We start from the raw sequence: 23,970 nt of genomic DNA, 5'->3' as shown, positions 1-23,970 counted from the left end.
AAGAGAGGTGTTATGTAGAAAAGGATGATTATTCTGACAATCTAAGTATAATTACATAACAATTTTTAAGGAAATTATTGTTTGGAGATAACAGAGTCCTAGTCCAAGTGAAAGGGTTTATATAAATTGTTATGCCTTTACCTAATGGATTAATCTTTTGAGTTGAGTTGGGTTCTAAAGTTTGTGTTAAATTCTGTTTCACTCAGACTAGGACTTTACTACCCCCAACAAATAATATCAGAGTCTAGCTTGTAGTTTAAGCAGGAGCGATGACAGAAAAAAGAAAGTCTTAAATTGATAAGTCCAATGGAAGTAACTTCACTCTATCAAATAGTTAGCACAACCTAGTTATGATGGTGAGTAAGTCATTGAGATCAAACATCTCGAAGTTTGATGATATAATGGAAGTTCTTTTCAACGAAAAATTTAGAAAGAGAAACATCTCATCAGTGGGAATAGTATAAAACACTTTGAGCATTGAATGCAGAAGTAGATTCTTGAGAATCACATATAAGAGTTTAATCCTACGTTAAGAAGAGAGGAAAAAGTTTATATGGATTCTTGGGTCTTCACCTACTTAATATTTTGAGTTGAGTTGGATTCTAAAATTTATATCAAATTTTGTTTCACTTGAACTAAGACTCTCATATCTCCCAACAGAAATCTATTCAAGAAAAACGATAACAGAATAAGATAGTTAAAATCAAGGAGAAGCAATTCAAAACATCTGCAAAGGCACTAAAACTGTGATAATAAATGACACACCAAGCGTGACGGTAAGTCACGAAAAAAACACGTAAAGAACAACAAATTAAACAAGAGTCGATAAATCTCTCTAATGAATATATTTACGTAATACATAAAATTATCGCAAAAAATATTCTATGGATTAATCCAACTTTATTTTTTTAAATATACTATTATGTCATATTTTGTCTTGAAAAGACCCTTGACAATAATAAATATTTACTAACTAATACTAATAAAATTTTGAATTGCCTAAATTAACTATGACCTACCCTAATATAAACTAGGAACTAAGTAAACTAAATATAAAATTTGTAAAAGTATAAGTATTCTAACTGTAAATTACATAACAAAATTGTGAAAGTAAAAAAATATAGATGTTTAATAATATAAATTACATAATAAAACTACAAAATTCAATATATATATATATTCAATAATTAGAAATTATGAAATAAAATTGAGAAATAGGAAATAGAAGTGGTTAAGAACTATAAATTATGTACTAAACTATGAAATTTGTAAAAGAAATAAGGATGTAAGTAACATGCATTAAGTTAATCAACCATAGATTATTTAAATAACAACCACAAACATCTTCAAAATAAAACCCATCTTGTCCTGTACATTTATAGATAGTCACTATATAAATAGATCAAAACTAAGAAAACAAATTATAATTTCTTAATAAAAATAAAAATAAATATTTCAACACCGGGGCTCTGAGCCGCCACCGTAGCCGCCGGAATCCACCCTAACGTCGGCATATGCTTTAAAATATGTGCAAACTCAAACTAATTTTTTTTTTAGCATCTCCCACATCACTTTCACATCTTGATACCCACAAGTTTGGATATCGTCATGGAGCTTAAGAATTCCACCAACTTTCAAAAAAAAAATTTAAAATAAAATTTAATAGTCAAGAATATCCAACAAACTTCCTTATAATTTGCAATCTAGTAAGTAAAAAAAGAAGTCTTAGAGCATTTGACAAAATTACTTATCCTGCTATGGATGTTAATATTTTAATTCAAGTAGTGACAAACTATGTCAAAAATTAATAAGCAAGAGATGTCACAAGCTTTGACATTTTTAGGATAAGGCTCACCACATAGCTTAAAATTGGCAATTTGAAAAAAAATAATAATTTTGATTTTATTATAGTTTTTTTAATTAATTTTAATGACTTACAAATATGCTGAGTTAACTTTAATAGTCTATTAATTGTATTAAGATATGAAAGCAAAAAATAATAATAATAATAATTAACAAAGCTTGTTCCTTTATTAATGGTGCTCATGAAGAAGGGCGGAGCTAACGTGCGCAGAGGGAGTATGGAGGTGAACTTACCGTCCTTTCGAGTCCTTAATCGGGCTTGGGTCCCTCTTCACCGGAACCACCACCTTCTGCCACCACTCCATCCGAAGCCTCACCGCGAAGCACCGGACTCCTCCGACGACTCCTTTGTGTACGTTTTAAAAGGTTTTTTGAGTTTAAAGTTTAAACTCCATCTTTTGAAGTTTAAAAGTATTTTTAAATCCCTCCGAAGCCACCCACCTGAGTCTCTTTTAAATCTCTCCACGTTGCCTCGTCTGGCGTGCCAGGCGACTCCACCTCCTTGCTTCTCACCTCGCCATGTATATATATTTTTTTTAGAGAAAATTTACATTTAAGACCCTAAGTTTGTTTGTGTATTTGTAGTTTGCACCTTATATTTTCTTAATTTACACTTTGTATTTTGTCAAAGAAGTATTCTTAAAAAGTAAAATTATTATTGCTTACAAGCAAGAACTTGTCGGCTTGATTTGAATTTCGAGTCGAACCTTAGTCTAAGTTGGCTCAGACTCGACTTAATAGTTTTGGCTCATGAATAGTACTTGGCTCATTTTAAGGCTTGTGCACGGATTGGCTCGGCTTGAATAATACGCTTAATTTAGCATGACTTGCTTAGCTCAGGCTTGGTTAGGCTCAATCCAACTGGAATTGAGTTCCGCTCGAAAATATGCTCGACTTAAGCTTGCTCGAGCACGATCAGGCTTGGGTTCAGCTCATTTACATCCCTAAAACTAATTATTAAAATTTCATCTATTTAACTAAAAAGATAAAAATACCCTTATTTTTTTTTTGTTTTTACACACCCTTTTAGTTACTAGTATTTATATTTTTATTTTGGCTCAATTTGAATTTCAAGTCCAACCTTAGTCTTAGCCGACGTAGACTCTACTCATATAGTTCTTACCTTATGAATAGTTCTTGGCTCACTTTAAGGCTTGTGCTCGGATTGACTCGGCTTGAATAATAGGCTTAGTTTAGCATGACTTGGTCAGGCTCTGTTCGATTGGAATTGAGTTCCGCTCGAAAATAGGCTCGACTTAAGCTTGCTCGAGCATGATCAAGCTTTGGTTCAGTTTGTTTACACCCCTAAAACTAATTATTAAAATTTCATCTATCTAACCAGAAAGACAATAACATTCTATTTAGTTACTGGTATTTATGTTATTCATAATATAATTAAGATTTTAACTTTATATAATAGGAATGGTATATATGCAAAAAGTATGGTGCAAATCTGTCTCTCCATTTGATGAACATCTCTCTCCTATATGCATGGTAGTAGAAACTTCATCAACCTTACTATCTTGTTCCCCAGAAGAATCTTATTATTTCCTACTAATACTGCAGACCGGTAACTCTGGGCATCTATCATTTGCTGGACCCATTCCTCTAGCTTTTACTCTTTGTATTCCATTTTAATCAATCAAGGGAAGAGATTCTTTTAGTCATTTGGGTTTGAACACTTCAAACAATGTACAAAGTCGTGAGGATCGACGGTTTGTAACTGTTACTATTCTAGTGATTGGTTTTGATCCGAGTTTGGATCCATGGTTTTTTTTCGTTCGAGTTTTTTCACGTTAAAATCTTGGCGTTCATATCTGCTTTCGTTTTTAATATTTTTTTCGACTTTTGCTTAAACGAACGAGTGATATTATTGCCTAGGGTTTAGATACATACGTATGTCTAAGTGTTTTTTCAATTTCCTACTAATACTGCAGACCGATAACTATGGAGTCTACCATTTTCTGGACCCATTCCTCTAGCTTTCACTCTTTGTATTCCATTTTAATCAATCAAGAGTAGAGATACAATGTACAAATGTAAGAGAAAATCTCAGTAGAGCATATGAGTTCACTTACATTTCAAAGCCACATAATCCATATGTTTTACAAACAGACCAAAAAAAAAAGTATATCAAATATTTCTCAATCAAAAACACCAACAAATAATCAATTTAAAGAACACAAAGAAATGGATCAAATAGTGGTCAAGCACGTACTCCAAATGTCAACAGCACAAATTCCCTCCACCAAAGGAAATTGAAGCAGTTCAAGCATCAGGCTCATGCAGATGCATAACAGTCTCAAAGGCTCCCACCAAAGCCAACACCTTGCTCTTCCTCTTCTCCATTAGCTTGGTCTTGGTTTCCTCTATGACATCGTTGCTCTTTGCGGCATCCTTTTTCTTCCTCCCTTGCACACCACTCTCTGGCTTCTTGGCCGCCGCCGCCGCTGTTGCCGCCTCTTCCTCGGCCTTTGCCTTGTCTGGCAACTCCTCTTCTTTCTGGAGTACTGTCTCCTCCTTCTCTGACTTCTTGGCCGCCGCCGCCACTGTCGCCGCCTCCTTCTCGGCCTTTGCCTTGTCTGGCAACTCCTCTTCTTTCTGGAGTACTGTCTCCTCCTTCTCTGGCTCAGCAGCATGAGAAGTACTTGCTTCCATCATTACACTCATCTCCTTGGCTTCTTCCTCTTCTTGTTTCTGGATTGCCTCCTCAGCGGATAAAATGCTTGATTCCTCCAATACTTCTTTGGGCTTGTCTTCGGTTTCTTCTTCCTCTTCTTCGAAGAAGACGCTCTTTTTTTGCAGCTCGGCGGAAAGAGTGCTTGATTCTACTACTATAGTCTTCTCTATTTCATCTTCCAGTTTCTCACCATCATCGCCTGCTTCTTCTGGCTCTTCAACTCCTTGGAAATCTTCATGAATAATCTCTGCAACTTCTTCTGAAGAACTCGGTTCACATTGCTCAATTATAGGAGCAAGATGGCCGTCTGTTTGAGGAGGAGGAGGAGGAGGAGAAGAGTCTACGATGACATCTAAATCTTTCGGCTCAATTGGGTCTGGGTCAGGATCTGGGAGCTCCTCAGGCAGCAAATGCTCTTCTATGGATGCAATGCTTACTGTCTCAGACTCCTCCATCTCAATCTCTCTCGGTGGCTCCTCCTCTTCCTGCACTACCATCTCAGGAACGCTACTAATCCGAGGAAGAGATCCATTGCCATCCTTTCTCTTTCTTTTCAATCCACCGCTCCACTCGCTTGACAAAGTTTGCGTCCTTCCACTCCTGACACTGCTCGAGGCTTTGCCTGAGCAAAACTTTGCAAAGGAAGATGGAGTCCTCGGAGGCCTTTCGTCGAATATGCCGACTGGAGTGGAGTATGTATTTCTTGGGTGTGGGTGTGTCAAAGAGGAGAACTTCTCCGGCGGCTTTCTCGGCGGTGGATGCTTTGCGAGCCCCGTGATGAAGGGGGGATAGTGGGGCTTATCCGGCGGGGAATTGGTGTGCAAGCTTGAGCTGACGGTCGGTCTACGGAACGAAGCCACCGGTTTCTCGGAGAACTTGCGGCCCGGGGAGCCCGGAATCGACATCCTCGGCGACGGCGGCCGACCGCGGTGGTGGTGGTGGTGGCTGCGAGGGGTGGAAGGGGCTGTGATGCACTTCTCTTTCAGGCGGGCGCATTCCTTTGTTCTTGGTGCAGCCATGAACTACTAGTGTTCACTCTTTTCATCAGCGAGATCGATCTTAGAAACATAGTAAAGGAAGAAGATGATCAAATTGCTAACATAAAATAACATCAGTTTATGATTCCAAATCTTTCTTCGACCAAATTCTGCGTTCATCCCAAGTTGGTTGTAAGAAATTTGAGTTGCCTCTAAACTCTTTTCGATTACCAAAAACTACAACTTACGTTAACGATTGTATATATAGTTTTCATGAGAGATACGTATATAATCTGAACTTTATTATGTACCAAAAAAATATATTAAAAACTTTGATTTCTAACATAAGATCTAACTACCAACGAATAGCTTCATACAAAGAAACAATTTTATGTGCATAATTGAAGTAGAAGAGAGGTAAACAGATTCAAAAAGAGAAGTATTTGCTCTTCTAAAGTACCTTGTTATAACTAATTAATTTCTCTAGTCCTTCCTTGCCTTGCCTCTGAAATGAAGAGAAGATGGTGGATTTCTTGGATTCTGAGAGAGAGAAAGAGAGATGAAAACTGGTGAGAAAAAGTGGGGTAATAGATCAGCCCCATGTTTTATATTGGTTAGGAAGAAAATTAAACAAAATAATAATAATAATAATAATAATAATAATAATAATAATAATAATTTGATCAAAGAGAGACCAAGTATAAAGTCAAATATAAGGCAGTCGTGGGGAATTGTATCATAATTTGTGCTTTTAATTTAGACATCAAACTTCAAATTAAGAATGCAACAAATAGTAGACTGAAATTTTAATTCATTACATTAATAAATAGATAGAAGTTACCATAATTCCTCAAAAAAAAAAAAAGAAATTAAATTCAAATAGAATATTCTTATGAAAAATATTTTTGAAATTGAAAATTTTAAAATCAATATTATATCCACTAAAACAGCAGGCTGCGTACAAAACAAGGAATTGAAATTATATTCAAACAGGATTTAAAAAATAACATAATCTTGTCTTGGATATTAAATATATATGCATTTGATTTAGTATTCGAATTTATTAATATATGCTCGTGTGCACCTCAACTATAATTGTCCTTTGAATAGAGTTAAATATTTCTTAATTTCTACTAATTTTCTAGTGAAAAAAAATAGCTATATATTTCACAAGGGATTCATCTGAAAGCTTGTTTAATTTGGGTTTTTGGAGAACAAATCCAATCATCAAGAAACTCTTGATACCTCCTCTCAAACCTAACTGTCTTCACTAATTTTACTATTAAAAAAAATTATTTGTATATTTATCTATCTATTTAGTTAAAGGTGTTTAGATTCATTCAAATATTAAATTACTATGATTTTAACTTATAGTATGAATACCCTTCAAATATCTCATTAAAACTCACAAACTATTCTAGTATTAATAAATTTATCTTACATAAGAATAATTTTGTTTTTTTCTATTAAATTATTGAGATTTAATATGAAAAATAACCGAGTGGGTATCTATACAAATAACATATGTTTCGAGGGATAAGGGATTTTCGAAAGATAGATTTATATACATAAATTAGAAACTTTGGAGGATTATTAAACAAACTAATTTCTCCTCTGGCTATTTTACATGGAAAACTTTCTAAATTCTCCTTGTACAAAAATATTATTATAAATTCCTACTCCCAGAGTATTTGGCAAGCCATGATTGGCTGTGATGAAAATAAAAAATGGAATTTTGGGAGAATGTTGGTAGCACAACTTCTAATAAAAAATACTTATAGTTCTATTATTTTATATCATAAGATTGATCAACACTTGTAGCACTTAGCCACATCAATATAATTAAATAAATGGGGATTTAATGGTATTCAATGGATGGCAAACTAAATTAAGAGAGTTGTTTCTTGAGATGGTTGGTTTAGACTAACATTCTAAAGGCAAGTGGGAATATATTATTTGGTCAAAAAAGCCTTAGACCATGTCACAAAGTTTTAAGCTCATATACAATTTTCTAATCTTCAACTTAATATTGAAATGATTTACTAAGTAAAGTTGGAAATTCTAACCATAGTTGGTTAGATAGATCCTATAAATTTATAATTTTTTTTAAAAAAATTGATCTATCTGACCAAATTGAGGGATTAAATATTGTGATTTTTTTTATAGCCACATAAGGTAGCAAATAATTTGCACTAAAATTCACGTAGTTTTCTATTTTAGGGTTTAGGGTTACCTGATCATAGGAGAATCTGTCGATCAATCCCAAGATATTATAACCCTCTCTTATAAACTATATTTTCATTAGAATATAAAATATAAAAATTACCGTTCTTTAACAAATCAAGTTTGTGAGTCAACATAGTATCAAAGCTAAAGTTCATCGGTTCAAATCCTATTATGCCCATTTTTACTTGAAAATTTAAAAATCCACCCATTTAAATTAAATTCACTTTCTGAGCTTGTTAAAATATTTTGGCCCAAAAGTGAGGGAAAGTGTTAGAATATAAAATATAAAACTCACTGTTTTCTAACGGCTTAAGTTTTTAGAGTAGTTGTAAGTGAACACTTTCATCATCCATTCTTCAAAACCAATTGCCTTTTTTAGATCTTTTTCAAATTGATTGCATTAGATGCGAACTCGGATTCAAAATCAAAATTTTCGTCCTAAACATTCATAGATGGTACCACGTGCTATCCTATTCGACGTGCAATTAATCGTCTAAATTCTCTTATTTTCAAATATTCTAAAAATTCAAAGCATCCATAGGCCTAGAAACACTATTCACTTATGGAATAAGACTAATTTTAGAGTAAGTATTCTAATTTTTAATACCAGAAGAAGAGAGCTAATACCGGTATAAATTATTCTATTAAATATTAATATAAAAAGTAACAATTATATTTAAAATGACATAAAATTGATATTAAAGTAATGAAGAATTAATTGGATGTAAAATAGTAGTTATAATTAGATGTTGTCTAATCTAAGAGTAAAATAGTAATTTTATGTTATTATTAAATTAAATTTTTTTTTAAAAAAATTGTATGAAATAAAAAGAGAAAATTATACTATTAATTACATTTATGAAAGGTAGCGTTTACAGCCTTGTAAGCCCACAAACCCTCAATTAAAAGTTTTTTACTGATAAAAAAATAATATTTTTAAACTTCAACATCGAAATGAAAGGCATTTTAGTTAAACTATCTCTCAAACTTATTATCAGATGAAATCTAGATGTCTAATTCACCGTAGCTCTAACAAAAACACTAAACTAATCAACATATTTATCGCTATATAAATTTTTTTCTTAAAATACTGAACTGATTAACATTTTTTTCATATCTCATCAAAGATAATAATTATATCCGCCAGCGACGTTCATATTTGTAAACAGTTCGTAGAAAGGTTTGTAACATGCGATGCTCATTGCTTGCAAGTTATTCTTAGCTATACTCAAAATTTGAATAGTGGTGATAATTAGACGTCCGAGATTGAGCTGCACAAGTTCCAAGACCACTACACAATCAATCTACAGCACAGCAGAGAGAAGAGAAACGAGAACGACTTTTAAGAAGTCCATCATAGCGTCTCTTAAAAGTGTTAACTATCTTTTTATAATTCTCGCTTTAATTTTGATAATTTTATAATTTAATTCTTATCTTTTTTTCATTCTATAATTTTTAGTTAATATCCTAATTTTATAATTAATATTAATAAATTATTAAAATATTCTTATAATTAATTTTTGTTGATACTATTTAAATTAGCGGAATATATTAAATAAAAATTATAAAGAAAAAGTAAGAGTCCATGCATGTAAGGTGTGATTTATAAAAATTTATAAAAAAAATTAAAAAAATAAATGCTTAAAACTGTCGAGCTAAGTACCGGATTCACGGGAGAGATAACTAAGTTTCCTAAACCATTTAATTAACAATAAAAGTGACTAATTTGTAACATCGAAGCAAGCTTACTCTGTGAGCAGTTTGTGCTTCCATCCTTCCTTCCACCCGTATGCTTGCTTGGAACGGGACAGAGGATGAAAAGTACTCCCAGGTCCCCGAGGAAAGATATCTGGCGCTTGCACGAATCTCAACGGTGACGGTGACGGTGACGGTGACGGTGGGGTGACGGTGGGGAGGCAGCAGCAGGGGCAAAGATTCATTACTTTCTACTGCGTTCCTGTGCGACCGGAACTCGGCTTTTTCCACCGCAGGAAAAGTGGTGTAGTAGTCACTGCTCAAAGAGATCTCGGCCGTCCAGAGTCCTGATCGATGCGGATTCGGAGAACGCCTCGGAACTCACAAACCCGAACATCCCTTCCTGTCCAAACGGCGCGTGCTCCGAGATGGGTGGGGACGGTGACGGGATGTAGCCGTAAATAGAAGCAAGGAATCGGGGCATTCTTGTCCGAGAAAACTCGGGGGAGTTGGGGGGGGGGGGGGGGGTATCTGTTTAGGTGGTAGGGCCGTTACCGTCGGGTAGACGGGATGGGCCCCGCAGCCACCGAGCGGTCCGGCGCGCAGCGAATCCGAGCCACTTGCTCATGGTGCGGTGTTCCTCCTCGAACCGGCTCGGCGCGAGACGGCGTCCCACCCCGGCGATCTCGGACAGGGATCTCCCTGTAATTACGCCCCTGCCACCGCCCCCCACGTGCGGGGCGGAGAACCGCCCGCTCTCCGTGATGATCATCTCCGATCGGAGGAACAGCAAATCCGACGGCCCCAGCTCGCTCCACCTCTCGGCGGTCATCCCGTCACCGTCCAACACGATCCGGTGACCGTACCGCCGCTCGAACCCCTCCCTCTCCTCCTCCGCTGCCAGGAGAAGCCGGTCCTTCCGCACCCTCCCCGTCTCGAAGCAGCCGATCCCGCCGCCGCCGCCGCCGCCTCCGCCGGAGAGATCCGTCGACCGTCGAATGACGGGATCAGCCCTGTGGACGACGATCTGGAGGGATCCGGTGGAGTGCCGCCCGGAGATCCTCCTTCCGGGAGGGATCGAGACGGCGGTAGCGTTACCGCCGCCTTCGCCTCCGCTGGGATCGTGCTTGCTCTCGCGCGGCGAGGGTTTGGTCGGGTCGGGGAGGAAGAGGAGGACGTCCTCCGGATCGACTCGGAGGCGGCAAAGGGGGCAGGTGGAGTGGGCGTCGAGCCAGATGTCGACGCACTCGACGTGGAATCCATGGCGGCATTTGGGGAGGAGGCGGAGCGACTCCGCCGCCTCGAACCGGCTCAAGCACACCGCGCACTCCAACCCCTCCTTCTCCCCCCTCAACGATCCGAACCGGAACACCGGCAGCGACTCGACCACCGCCCGATCCACCCCGGAGTGACGCCGCTCTCCGCCACCCGACGCCAACCCGATCCCTCCTCCTCCCCCGCCGCCGTAGGCCGTGCCGGTGGCGCCCCTCTTGCAGTGCCGCACGTAGAGGAGCAGGAGAAAGGTGAGCGAGAACATCGTCGTCAGGACCCCGACGATGACGGCGACGCTCGGCCGGAACGGTACCGGAGTCGGCGACCTCTCCGGTGCCTGGAACGGCGACGCGGATCCGGAGTGGAACACCGCGATGTGCTCCATCGTCGCCTCTCCTCCGACGACCTCGATCGGCTTCTCTATCTCTAGAGACGAAGAAGCGAGATTATATATATACATATATATATAGGCGGTGACGGGACCACTTTGGAGAGAAGAGGACAAAAGAAAGAAGAAGAAGCGGGTACTGTCTCCGTTCTCACATGAATGGGCCCCATCTCTCTAATTAATACTTCGCGGTGCGGATAACAAAAGGTCACCGCCACCGATGAAGGGGAGAGAAACATGGGTTGGACGGACCTTAGAGAGAGCGAGAGAGAGACAAAGGTCCCTGTTTCGAGCGTTAATGCCATTAAAGAATGCAGAGGTTAGTAATTGACAACTTTAGCCCTCAAAATTTACGCAATTTACGGACGAGGACGTAACGCAGGAGGTGGATGGGGAAGGGTAGAACCGTCAATAGGAGCGAAGCGCCCGCTCAGCTTTCAAACGCTCGTCTTAAAAAAAGCGTAGGTTTTAAATTTGAACCACGTGAACCATCGCTATTTTAAATTCAAAATTAGGATTTCGGATTTCTTCTTCTTCTTCTTTTATCATTTTACTCCCTACTTTATGCGTTTATTATCTATCATATGTGCGACGATTTTGTCAGAGAACACTTAGAAGTTCGATCCATCTTATCACCTGACCTGCGAAAGCTTCTTCCTTTTTTCCTTTTGATGAAATAAAAAATAAAAAAAAGGTCTCAACTGCAAAAGGTAGCAATGAATGGTATGTTTGTTTAGAACGGCGAAGGGGTGACGATGGAACAGTCAAACCGTTTGTCGTTGGATTGCAAGAAGCCAATCCGACAAACTCCCGTACGCTCCGTTATACTTTTACATTAAAATGTAATCGTGCTATTCCCCTCTTTTCATGCACCAAAAAGGATTAAAAAGGTAGGGAAATTTTGCCTATCGCACCTTGTCTTTTACTAAAATTATATAATTTACACCCCCATATTTTTACTATTTATAATTAAGTGCTTCAATTTAATGAATATGTGTATAGTATTTCTAAGGACATTTTAGTTATTTTATAAATAAGGATATTTTAGTTATTTTAGGAAGAAATATTTTCACAATGTTAGTTTAAAATCTAACTCACGGTATTTTCTACACATATTCACTAAAATTATAGGGCTCGATTTACAAATACAACAATTATAATATTTTAAGGAACCTATATATGTATCATAGGACCTAACCCTAAGATGTAAAGATCAACGGTTGGAAACGTATGCTGACGGTTTAAATACAACCAATTTAGTAGTAGTGTCGTCCAGTTTGACGGAACGAAGCTAACCCTGAGATTAAACTTAGACACTGAGAAAATTAGTGTGCAAACTCAAGTATACTCGGACGGAGCAAGAGCGAGCGAGCTGATGTTGTTTCTACATAACGTTGAGCCGAATATTAACTGAGATCAAGACATTATTTATGATGAGATAATGATAGAATATAAAGAGCTTAATCTTAGGCTTTCCTTTCTTTGGCTATTTTAGAGCAACTGGTTGGCTGTTTTCCATTCGGTCTCCATTGGATGAAAGCAAATCAGAAGAGAAGGGGAGAAATTCCCATCACCCAATAATAGGGTTGGGTGGGGACCACCCAAGTGTGGTGCAGCACATGTGACATGAGTGCGTGCAGCAGGCTACCATGGATCATGGATGTGCTTCCAAATATATATATTCGTGTGCTTTGAGATGTGTGCACTCTTCTCGGACACCTGCACAAAATGGGTGGGCCCACGTCCGCACGAGGCTACTCCCTCGTGGCCCCTGGCCCCCTCTGTTCACGTTCTGGCCAATAGGAAGCTCCGAAGACAATGTTAATATTTTTTAAAAACAAGTTTACAAATAACACCCTATATTTTATTTATTTTATATATCCTTTTATATTTTATATTTGTGTGTACATCCTTCAAAAGCCATATTTTTTTTTACGTTTAAAATCTTTAATACTTAAAATAAGAAATGACATAAATACCATTAGTTGAATATATTGTGTAAAAATAAGAATAACAATCTCTCTCGGGTAGGGGTGAAAACGGATCTGATTAAATCCGATCCGATTTGCTATCGGACCAATATCAGATCGGATACGAGTCAAAATAACTTATTTGATCCGGATATAGGTACGGATATGGATTGCAATTTATAAAATATCCGGGATGAGGATGATGATATGGGTATAATCTATCAGTTTGAATATGGATACAGATATCGGATATCCGTTTACCTATATACTATATAATATTAACAAATATCCTACCCTTAAAAACCAACCCGACCCGTTAAAAGATAAAACCCTCACCCTAACTTCTCAAACCGTCGTCCCCTTCATCCTCTTCACCATCACCAGCCGCCACTTCTCAAACCCATCCCCGTTTCTCTCTCTCGCTCTCTTCCGACGATCCGTCGGCTCCGGCTGTCCGACGATTCCGACGACTCCGACGCCATCCCCATTTCTCTCCCTCACTCTCTCCGACGATCCATACACTCCGGCTACGCGACGACTTCGCCAGTTAGTCCTTCGACGACTCCGACGCTCACTTCTAAGATCTCGAATATGTGAGTTGCAATAATATTGGTGGTGAGATTCCTTCCGCATTGCCCCCGAATGCAACTCGCATGTATGGTTCTTCTACATCTTTTTCGTTGTCATTTAATTTGAGTATTGTTGTTGGCTTTTAATGGTGTTTGTGGTGTTCGAATGTAGAAAATTTGCTACGAATAAGTTCATGAGTAACATTCCACCGTCGTCGGCTTCGTTAAAGTTTCTCAAGAATTTGTGAGTTTATTAGCTGCAATTATCTGTTTGGGTTTGGGTAGGAAGTTAATCTTGGAGCTGATCTAGTTTTTTTTTTTTTTCCTTATGGTGCAGGAATGTCAGCAGCAACACTTTCTCAGGACCAATTGACAATGTTTTCATGGACACGCGAAGTTTAGAAACATTGTAAGATACCATGCTATTATTTCATTGTATGTGATGTGCAACTCTAAGGACAAGTTCTCACATACCTAAATAGATATTCATGTTTTGTTAAATCTGTTTGAAAAGAACCTTTGAATTTGAAGGTTTTTTAATTCCTTAGTAATTTTAAGTTGTCCTAAGTTTGCTCTTGGATCTTTTAGTTTCTTCTAATTCTTCAGTTGCTTCATGATAATATTTCAGGGACTTGTCATTCAATTACTTTACTGGTGATCTTTCAAGTTCATTTGATTCCTTGCCAAACCTTCATTCCGTGTAATCATAATCTGCAGAATTATTTCACAGTGCATGTCTTTGAATTTTTTTAATCTTGTATCAATACTTTTTTGTAGTTACTTACGAAACAATGACTTCACATGATCTGCGACTTTATTAGCAAATCTCTCACTATTATACTGTAAGCCACATATACTCAAAGTTCAATGTAATTGGATATTTTCCATCCCTCTCTTGCACTTTGTGATGCTAATTGATTTCATCTTTGCAGAAACATTGAAAATAATCATTTCAGTGGTTATGTACCAAAACAGTTCAAGTCTATCCCTCAACTAAGGTAACATTATGTAGTTTCTTAATTGCACCTTCCCGTTCTACTTTATTTTTTTTCATTCTATATGTCTATATCTTAAACTTTATTTGATATCCTTGTTAACTATGCAGGATCAAAGGAAACTTGTTCCAAACAGGTTTTGTATATGCTCCAACTCTTTGAGGGCCTTTCTTATTTCCATTGTAGTACAAGTCTATAATTCTTATTGATTATTTAATATTACCCTATTATGATAGGGTTTATTGAAAGGTCTAAGCATGCATGTCATGAAATGTTTTAGTTTAATTCTAAGACTGCAGATCTGCAATAGATGTGTAGAAGTTGCATCTTACCAAATGAGCATTCATTATTTGATATATCATATTCTTCATAATGTTACATATGTTGTACAATTGATGTGTAAAATACATAACCAACCATGAATCTTATGTATAGATGCTAGTATGCATCTTGTGTTTCTATGGTGAATTTATTAATAGATTTTGTGAGTTTTCCTCTTTATGTATGTAATAGATTCATTTTGTATTTGTATCCGATTAAGATTTGATTCTTATCCGATTAAGATTCGATTCATATCCGGTTTGTATTCGTATCCGTTTAATATCCGATTCGTATCCGGTTCGTATTTGTATCCGTATCCATTTAGTTAGGATATAGTTTTAAATTTTGCTACTCGTTCAATATGAATCTGTATCCAGAGCAAAAATATGGATCCATATGTGGGTTGAACACTATTCTATCCATATCTGAACCGTTTTCATCCTAACCCCAAGCCATTGTTGTCGTCCCCCACTGCTCCAGCCTCTAAGCCATCACCGTTGCCGTCGGCCACCGCTTCATAATCTTCTCCGTTCCCTCTTCTAATTTGGTCTCTCCTCCCTTCATCTCAGTGGTCACATTTTTGTGTCCTAATTCATACCTGCAGCAAAAACATGGATTTGGATGTGGGTTGACCACTATTCGAACCGTTTTCACCTCTACTCCAGTCTTGTCTGGGTCTGAGGTCTTGTCACCATCGATGGAGTACTTCTTACCCATCCGTGCTGTCAAGATTGCGGAGGTAATCCACAAACCACATTTTTGATCAAAATAAGTTTGATCGTTTTTTCCTTTTCCTATCACGCTGTCTTTCCAAAGTTTGGGTGCTCTTGTTCTTCCAAATTAGAGCTTTTATGGATGATTGTCTAGATGGGTTTCAATTTCAACTTCCCTTCTACAAGACGTACTCATCTTTGATGCATGCTATTGGAGATTCCATACAAATTTATAGTTTGGATGCAGTTCTGGGGTTCTTCGCTTTGGTTTGGCAGCCCATCCAAATGAGACCCTCAGAAATAATTTATTGAGCAAAATGCATTTTATACCCATCTGTTAAGCCTTATACAATCATCTTGTTGAAGTCTACAGTCTCAGACATCTGCTACTTTGTTTTCCCAGATAATTGCCGCTGATTTGGGGACAGAACACTAAAGAACTCGAGCAAGTTGAGCCCCAGATTGAAGACAGGTTGTGATTATCTTTTCCAAACACTATGACTACAAATAAGTTACTCCTAATCTGAAAAAGAATATCACTACAAATAAGTTTTAGAATCAGATTTGAGATTGAATTGAAGTTCAATCTTGTAGTTATGAGGAAAGTCACTTGGTTTATTGATCTAGTGACTACAATTTACCCCAACAATTTTTTATGGTGTTAGTTGCTGTATTGAATACTTTCTGTTAACTTTGCTTAATTTTTTCACTTTTATGCTATCATAGATGGATGTTGCAAGTTTCCATTTAGATGGAAATGCGGATGCTGTTGAATTTTGCCCGCATAATTCATTTCACCACATTTTGGCTGTTGCAACGTATACGCTTCAAGAGGGCGTACTACCACATCGAGCAGGAAGCATTTCACTTTTCTCTATAGATCCTGACAAGGGACTTGAATTAGTTTATCAGGGACAAACAATTGGTATATTTGATATAAAGTGGAACCCAAGTGGAACAAACATGCATCCGCTTCTTGCTCAAGCTGATGCTAGTGGCTGCTTAACTCTTCACACTTTACAATTAGATCAAGGGGCAGAAGAGCAAGGTGCACTTTCATACTCCCTCTTAATTTTATAATTTTTGTTTTTGACAATACTAAGCCAAAATAAATTAAGCTATGCGCTAATGTACGTATGAATAATTTCTTCGGCAAAGCCTTTTTAGTGGCATACCACATTCTGTTAATTTATCCCTTGTTCAAATTCCTCGTTGCACATGCTATAGTTTTAGGTCATGTTACATTCATTTGGATTTGCTTTTATTATTAAGAAACTGAAATTGTGAGTTGATGTTGTTAGTGAATTAGCATTCTTGCTTCATCAATTGAAGAATTGCTATAGCTGCACTTAATTTTGCTGAGACCCATTTTAGTTGGTATCACTTTATCTGACAGTTTAGACTGGTAGCAAACTGTCCAGTCATAGGAACAGCTTATCTACTAATTTGGGAATGTCTGCATACATCTTCCATTCACGAAACCCCACTTTGTTTAAGTCTCATGTACTAGAATGCCTTCTTTGATGAAATCTCTTAATAGTTATCTGATTTTACCAAAATAAATGCAGGTATTATTTTGAGGGATGCCTGCACAGAAAAAGTCAGTTCATCCATGTGTTTGTGTGTGGATTGGGACGAATCTGGTGGATCTATTTCAGTTGGTCTTTCAGATGGTTCAATCTCTGTTCTCTCTCTCAGGGAGAGCCAACTGCAGGTCTTACAATCATGGGCAGCCCATGAATATGAAATTTGGACCACATCTTTTGATACTCATCGACCACACTTATTATACAGCGGTTCAGATGATTGCCATTTCAGCTGTTGGGATATCCGTCAGAATCCATCTGAATTAGTTTTTCAGAATACAAAGTCTCATAAGATGGGTGTGTGTTGTATTTCTCAGGATCCTTTCAATCATAATACTTTACTCACAGGAAGTTATGATGAGTTCCTTAGAGTCTGGGATATAAGATCAACATCAAAACCTGTGAATGAAAAATCTCTTTGTCTGGGAGGAGGGGTTTGGAGAATCAAACAACATCCATATCTATCAGGGGTGGCATTGGCAGCATGCATGCACAATGGTTTTGCTATCCTCAGGCTAGGAGAAGAAGATATTACTGTAGTAGAAACATATCACAACCATGAATCATTAGCCTATGGTGCAGACTGGCAGAGAGGAATATATCCAACAGAAGAGAGATCCAGCAGAATGTCTCTGGTTGCTACTTGTTCATTTTACGACCGCCTTCTCCGAGTATGGAAACCAAGTAGTCTAATGGTAAGATAATTCAGTGATCCGAAACATTGACAACGCCTTAATTGGTCTTTTTCTTTGCTTCTTAAACATAATGGTAATGTTTAGTTTAGGTAAGTTAATTTACGAAAATTTCAGATAACGATAAACTTAAAACCTAGGATATGAATATGGCAATAAAAAATTAATTAAAATGTTTTTTTTAATATATTGGAACTTAATGTAACATATGGTTTAATGCATATCATTTTTAACTTATCTTGTGGCATGAGTATAAGTGGAAAAAGTGGCGAACTTATGAAGTTGTGAGCAAAAGAAGAGTCAAATAGTGTTTGTCCCTCATTCAACTAGCACAAGAGATATTTGTAATTTGTGCAATGTGACAACAGATTGAGTTGAAGGAGAGTCACCTTATAAGTTTCAAGGTTTCTAAAACTAATTGTTCTACCTTGAGAGAGTCAATGTTATTGCTCTTTTCAAGGATAGTCAAATCTTGCTTGAAATTATCAAGCAAAGATCATAAAACTTTTCTATCAATTTTACTTTTATGAACCTTTTTCCCATAATAAAAAAAGGAATTAACAATATCACACAGTTTAGTGTATAAGATTTGAACTTTTCATAGTAAGAGCTCAATAATATCCTAAGAATTTTAAAAAAAAAATCAGTTTTATTCCATGATCATTTTCTTTTTCTCTTGTTTGATTATCAGTTTTATGAACTGTAGAAGGTCATGCACTATTGATAGCCCTAAGCATTCATTTAGGGGTGCTAATCGTCCAGGGGCTTATTCTATTCTATTTTGGGACTGATTTTAGGCTAGGTTTAGGCTTGGCTCAGTTCAAGTTTTCTGACCCGGTCTAGCTCATACTATGTTGTCGAGTCGGGTTGAGCCACCCGCTAAGAGACCTATTAGGGTTCCATTCTAAAAAAGAAGTTAAAAAAAGAAAGTAAAAGAGTAATCGACCCTTTATATAACTATTTCTTTTTAAACAAAAATGAATTAGCTACTTTATAATCTCAATAAGTCAAACCTCTAAACTTTTTGATGGTTGCTTTCTTTCTTATTGACCACCTCTAATATGGATTTAAGGAAATCAAGACAGTTAAAAGTCTAAAAACTAAAAATAAATTACTATTTTCTCAATCTTTCTCTACCTTTTATCCAGCCAACTCTCTCTTTGCCATCTCTGACTCCCTCTCTCTCACATTCGCATTCTCCTACTCTTTCTCTCTTTCTTTCTTTACACAATTCCATTCAGTTGAGGTATCTTGTGAGTGAAGAATTCATATTTGATTCCTAAGGGGCAGTAGAAATTTGCATAATTAGCATTCTCAAACTCTCGTCCATGATTCGATCGAATTCAAACTTTTTTGATGCCCTACTCATTTTGTATCTTCAAACACAAATCGAGAAAATATACTGTTTGCCTCCGAGACTTTCAACCGAATAATACTTATAAAGTCCATAGTCCGCATTTAGTTTTCTTAACAAATTTTTTACTTTGGAATGTCACATAAATTTCTCAAAGTTACATGTCCAAACCATTGATGCCATAATTCAGTTATTCGCCGCTATAGAGAATATAGCGGTTGTGATTGTTTATTCATATCCTATAAAGATTTAAGAGCAACAATTTGATCCTTTTGCATTACAATTAACAAAGGAAATGCTTGCAAGCTAAAACCCTGCAAACCATGGCTGCTGGCTGTGGAGTAACTCATTCCCTTTCTTATTCACTTCCTCACATTACTACTATTTTCCTCAGAGTATCCAATGCTCTTTTAACTGTACACCATACATACAATCCCAATCATTTTGACCAATTTAATACTCTTGTCCAACAACTTCCCCCCCCTTTCCTTCATGAGCTCATGGTATTCATTTTTGAAATCAAATTCCAAGGGGAGCATCAAATCCAGCAGGACCCATGCATGACCCATCCCCCATGCATGGCATCCCCTATTCAATTATTGTGTGCTTTTATTATATATATATATTAATAATAATAATAATGTTCTTTGGGATTGTGATGCTGGCCAAGACGCTCCTTTGCCCTAAAGTTTGGACAACCAGAACAGCTGTCTCTTATGAGGCAAAATTCATGACCCATCCAGCCACCTCCAGTGGTATGCTTACCTCTATATCTAGATAATAGTTGTTTCTATTCTACTAACGTCCTATTTTTAGAGAGGTTAATCTTCTTGCCGATTGGCTCGCTAATTATGGTAGAATTATTGGCTATGGTTGTAACCTGGGATGGAAGTTTTCCGTTTAATTTTTTATAGTTATTGTTGGCCTTCGATTCTAACAAAGCTTTTTGTAACCGTGAAAGCTAGTTTTTTTTTTTTAATTTTTTTTAGAGAAAAGAGAAATTTAGGTTTGGATGCTGTGAGAGTAACTAACCCTTGTAATCATCATAATTATAAAATTAACTATATTTTTAGAGATGCTAATCGTCGTGCCGATTAGTTGGCTAATTATGGTAGAATTATTGGCTATGATTCTAACCTGGGATGGGAGTTTTCCGTTTAATCTTTTATAGTTGTTGTTGGCCTCCGATTCTAACGGAGCTTTTTGTAACCGTGGAAGCTACTTTATAAGGGGAGAAAAAAAATTAGGTATTCTAAATTTTTTTTAATTTTTTTCAGAGAAAAGAAAAATTTAGGTTTGGATGCAGTGAGAGTAACTAACTTACCTTGCTCGGTATTATTTATAATTATCATAACATTAACTATATTTTTTAGAGATGCTAATCGTCGTGCTGATTGGCTGGCTAATTATGGTAGAATCATTGCCTACGGTTGTACTTAGGATGGGAGTTTTCCGTTTAAATTTTTTTATAGTTGTTGTTGGCCTCCGATTCTAACGAAGCTTTTTATAACCGTGAAAACTAGATTAAAAAGAAATTAGGTAGAATAGGAAAATTTAGGTTTGGATGCGGTGAGAGTAAGCTTATATGGGGGGGGGAGAAGTGAAGGGTGGGTAGAATGGGAGACCGGACAAAACTCACAGCAGTAGTAGACGCGGATAACAGGTTGCATCCAGCTTGCTCTCTTTATTCCCCCCCCAGCAAGAGTCATTCAAAAAGCATGCATCCTTCAGGAGAGCGTCCCATGCATCCATCCTTCCACCCACATATAAATACCCACCCAATCCACCCAATCTTTCAAACATTAATACTCTCTTTTAATCAACCATTTCCTTTACCCCTCTACCATGCCGTTCCCAATGCTACTCGCCTGCGTGGCCTCAATCCTTTCCTTAGTAGCCACCGCGCAAGGCGGCGGTCGCGGCGGCGGCGGTGGCAACTTGTACCGAGATTTGGACATCACCTGGGGCGACGGCCGAGGTAAGATCGTCGACGGGGGGCGAGCGCTGACCCTTACTCTCGACAAGTACTCCGGCTCGGGCTTCCAGTCGAAGAAGGAGTACCTCTTCGGCAAGATCGACATGCAGATCAAACTCGTCGCCGGTAACTCCGCCGGCACGGTCACAACCTTCTACGTACGTGACATGTAACCCTTCTTCTCTCGTAACTCCCCACGGATAAATTTAAGTTTTGGGTGGAATTGTTAACCCATTGCGGCGTCGATTTGCGTGCAGTTATCGGCGCAGGGGCCGGCACACGACGAGATCGATTTTGAGTTCCTGGGCAATCTAAGTGGCAACCCTTATACTCTCCACACCAACGTCTTCACCCAAGGGAAGGGCAACAGGGAGCAGCAGTTCAAGCTATGGTTCGATCCCACCAGTGACTTCCACACCTACTCCATCGTTTGGAATCCACACCATGTCATGTGAGTGTGATCCAAGGACCCAATTGCTAACTATCTTGATCTTAACCCGTGATCTAATTTGTTTGAATTCATCAGCTTTGCGGTGGATGGAATCCCGATAAGAGATTTCAAGAATTACGAGTCTAGAGGGGTGGCGTTCCCGAAGAACCAACCTATGAGGCTCTACTCCAGTCTGTGGAACGCCGATGACTGGGCGACGATGGGCGGCGCAGTCAAGGCCGACTGGAGTCGGGCGCCGTTCACGGCGTCGTTCAGGAATTTCAACGCCGACGCGTGTGTTTGGTCGTCGGGGACCTTGAAGTGCCCGGCAGAGAAGAGGGTTGGGACGACGACGGCGGCGGCGGCCGGCAAGCAAGGGTGGTGGAGTCAGCAGCTGGACTCGATGAGCTACAGAAGGATGAGATGGGTGCAGAGGAAGTTTATGATCTACAACTACTGCTCCGATAGGAAGCGTTTCCCCCAGGGACTGCCTCCAGAATGCAAGCTCCATTAGATTAGATTGGTTATTTTATTTTCATATATATAGCATGCAACATTATTATATATTCCATCTCATTTCATATATATACTATGATGCATAAACATCTATAGTTGTACGTGTAACTTATGGGTGCAAATTAATCAATCAACTTCTTTCATTTCTTTAAGTAAAAAAAAGAAAGCAACATCCCTTTCTGTTGATATAATAGCTAATCTCAAGTTTACTCAAACACCTCCTGACTTTGGGGTCATCAGTAGGTCAACTTTAGGTAGCCGTCCAAGATATTAATCTAATGGGCTCCATCATCCATCTACGACACGTCTGAGTTCCTTTTTAGAAATTAATACAAAATAATAATCGAGTCGAATTGAGCTAGACCCAACTCACTCGAGCTCTCTAATTAGCTTGACATATACTTTTTACTATAAAATTATATATATATATATATATATTGTTACGGATTGGAGTATATTTTTCACATATCCAAATAATATCAAATTAGTTGGATAAGGTTGCCAACCTCGAGATCTACAACTTTGATATTTATGACTTCTTAAAATTCAAAATCTATCTATAACGAAAAATGGTTAATCGAAGAAGATAAGGAAGTCTTTAGTTAATCTGTTAGGGTTTTAACTTAATTATTGGTTTGTTAGGATTTATTTGGAGTTGTTTAACTTAATTGATGAGTCTCTAGGGTGAGTCTCTATATATACGTGGAGAAAACCCTAATTAGAGTTGTATGAGGATGATGATAATTGGAATTGGCTTTAGCCTTATCTCCTTCTCTATTTGACTTTAGCTATTGGCGTCCTCTTCGACCTTCCTTCTTTCACCGCCCAAGTCTTTGGTCGGTCTCTTCCAGCCTCTATCCTTCCTCTTCCACAACAACTTCTCCCCTTTCACACCAAGAACTAACCCTAGCATCCATCTAGTCATAGGAGGGTGATCAAGCTAGGATCTAAGTTTCAGAATCGTTGCGGATCAGATTAGACCGATTCGTAACATATATATATATATATATATATATATATTCGCTACTTGAGCGAGCCGAGGTCGAGCCCTATTACAATTTCTAAGTTTTGAGCTAGGCTAGTTTACACTCCTACTTATGAGTACTTTGATTGTGTGTTGTTTGGAAAGATATAAGCTTGCATGTAGATCACGCCTAAGGTTTTTATTTATTCTTTATCTAATACTTTAATTTAAATCCCTTAATTGCTGCTAACCTTCCTTAGATCTCCTCCCAGGTCTTTCTCTTTTTAATTTCTAATTTCTTTTAATGTCAGTAATCATTCCCCTAGGTGTGATCTCTCATACAATTGATCATTATGGTCAGAAATAATATTTACAGAGCAACTATTAGCAATCACAAGTGAAAGTAATTAATTAATTCTGTAAAGAGATTAATTAGGAAAGAAAGATCATATTAGTCGATTTCCAAATCTCATTACACCTTGTTTTAATTTGGACTATTAAGTTTTTGATCGACAGTTCGGATCCTAATTGCAGGGATCTACAGTAAATTACAAAGTATATGCCTCCTGAATCCCTATTTAGGCTCATCCAAATGCCAACAAAACCATGTAAGGATGATATTCTCATTGTTATAAAAGAGTTGCTTTGCAAGTAGTAATTAATCTTGCCATTAGTAAAACCCAAGAACTACCAAACATTTCACTACTTACATTCATTTGTCTCTCTTAGAGCATCTCCAACCGCCGAAGCTCCAAATATGGAGCCAATATAAAGTCAAGAGACC

General features: G+C 37.7%; 4 protein-coding genes across 7 annotated transcripts; 2 read left to right on the top strand and 2 right to left on the bottom strand.

Annotated features, from left to right (window-relative positions):
* Positions 1 to 3,849: 3,849 nt before the first annotated feature.
* Positions 3,850 to 9,554, bottom strand: LOC140760577 (uncharacterized). The gene is made up of 3 exons (XM_073097590.1): positions 9,496 to 9,554; positions 5,981 to 6,060; positions 3,850 to 5,601 (listed from the first exon to the last, which is right to left on the bottom strand). The coding sequence occupies exon 3, from the start codon at positions 5,560 to 5,562 to the stop codon at positions 4,132 to 4,134; it is 1,431 nt and encodes a 476-aa protein (XP_072953691.1). The 5' UTR covers positions 5,563 to 5,601; positions 5,981 to 6,060; positions 9,496 to 9,554; the 3' UTR covers positions 3,850 to 4,131.
* On the bottom strand, positions 9,513 to 11,321 carry LOC140760578 (RING-H2 finger protein ATL43). Its single transcript, XM_073097591.1, has one exon. It carries the CDS (start codon positions 11,171 to 11,173, stop codon positions 9,977 to 9,979), a length of 1,197 nt encoding a protein of 398 aa, XP_072953692.1. The 5' UTR covers positions 11,174 to 11,321; the 3' UTR covers positions 9,513 to 9,976.
* Positions 11,322 to 13,414: 2,093 nt separating this feature from the next.
* Positions 13,415 to 18,182, top strand: LOC140760019 (uncharacterized). Of its 4 annotated transcripts, XM_073096784.1 has the most exons (10): positions 13,415 to 13,726; positions 13,813 to 13,884; positions 13,978 to 14,049; positions 14,269 to 14,340; positions 14,418 to 14,482; positions 14,573 to 14,638; positions 14,746 to 14,771; positions 16,073 to 16,141; positions 16,396 to 16,717; positions 17,238 to 18,182. In XM_073096784.1, the coding sequence occupies exons 9-10, from the start codon at positions 16,396 to 16,398 to the stop codon at positions 17,957 to 17,959; spliced, it is 1,044 nt and encodes a 347-aa protein (XP_072952885.1). In that variant the 5' UTR covers positions 13,415 to 13,726; positions 13,813 to 13,884; positions 13,978 to 14,049; positions 14,269 to 14,340; positions 14,418 to 14,482; positions 14,573 to 14,638; positions 14,746 to 14,771; positions 16,073 to 16,141; the 3' UTR covers positions 17,960 to 18,182. The 4 variants fall into 4 exon arrangements, with proteins under 4 accessions (XP_072952885.1, XP_072952887.1, XP_072952884.1 ...); XM_073096786.1 differs by lacking the exon at positions 14,269 to 14,340 and having other exon boundaries at positions 13,415 to 13,664; XM_073096783.1 differs by lacking the exon at positions 14,269 to 14,340.
* A 2,764-nt stretch (positions 18,183 to 20,946) lies between these two features.
* Positions 20,947 to 22,330, top strand: LOC140760020 (xyloglucan endotransglucosylase/hydrolase protein 22-like). The gene is made up of 3 exons (XM_073096787.1): positions 20,947 to 21,434; positions 21,534 to 21,727; positions 21,803 to 22,330. Exons 1-3 carry the CDS (start codon positions 21,147 to 21,149, stop codon positions 22,218 to 22,220), a joined length of 900 nt encoding a protein of 299 aa, XP_072952888.1. The 5' UTR covers positions 20,947 to 21,146; the 3' UTR covers positions 22,221 to 22,330.
* Positions 22,331 to 23,970: the final 1,640 nt, after the last annotated feature.

The sequence above is a fragment of the Typha angustifolia genome, chromosome 5, assembly GCF_048772165.1.
Source record: "Typha angustifolia cultivar Huaian chromosome 5, ASM4877216v1, whole genome shotgun sequence".
Taxonomy (NCBI): domain Eukaryota; kingdom Viridiplantae; phylum Streptophyta; class Magnoliopsida; order Poales; family Typhaceae; genus Typha; species Typha angustifolia.
Note: the sequence above shows the minus strand (reverse complement) of the source record. Positions and strands in the feature narration are given on the sequence as shown.

What these genes read in the sequence shown, in the direction of transcription:
- LOC140760019 (XM_073096786.1), top strand. Translation starts at nt 16,396, where the DNA reads ATGGATGTTGCAAGTTTCCATTTAGATGGAAATGCGGATGCTGTTGAA. An exon ending in TCAAGGGGCAGAAGAGCAAG is followed by an intron (nt 16,718 to 17,237) that starts GTGCACTTTCAT and finishes AAATAAATGCAG; the next exon opens with GTATTATTTTGAGGGATGCC.
- LOC140760020 (XM_073096787.1), top strand. Translation starts at nt 21,147, where the DNA reads ATGCCGTTCCCAATGCTACTCGCCTGCGTGGCCTCAATCCTTTCCTTA. An exon ending in GCACGGTCACAACCTTCTAC is followed by an intron (nt 21,435 to 21,533) that starts GTACGTGACATG and finishes ATTTGCGTGCAG; the next exon opens with TTATCGGCGCAGGGGCCGGC. An exon ending in TGGAATCCACACCATGTCAT is followed by an intron (nt 21,728 to 21,802) that starts GTGAGTGTGATC and finishes TGAATTCATCAG; the next exon opens with CTTTGCGGTGGATGGAATCC.
- LOC140760578 (XM_073097591.1), bottom strand. Translation starts at nt 11,173, where the DNA reads ATGTATATATATAATCTCGCTTCTTCGTCTCTAGAGATAGAGAAGCCG.
- LOC140760577 (XM_073097590.1), bottom strand. Translation starts at nt 5,562, where the DNA reads ATGGCTGCACCAAGAACAAAGGAATGCGCCCGCCTGAAAGAGAAGTGC.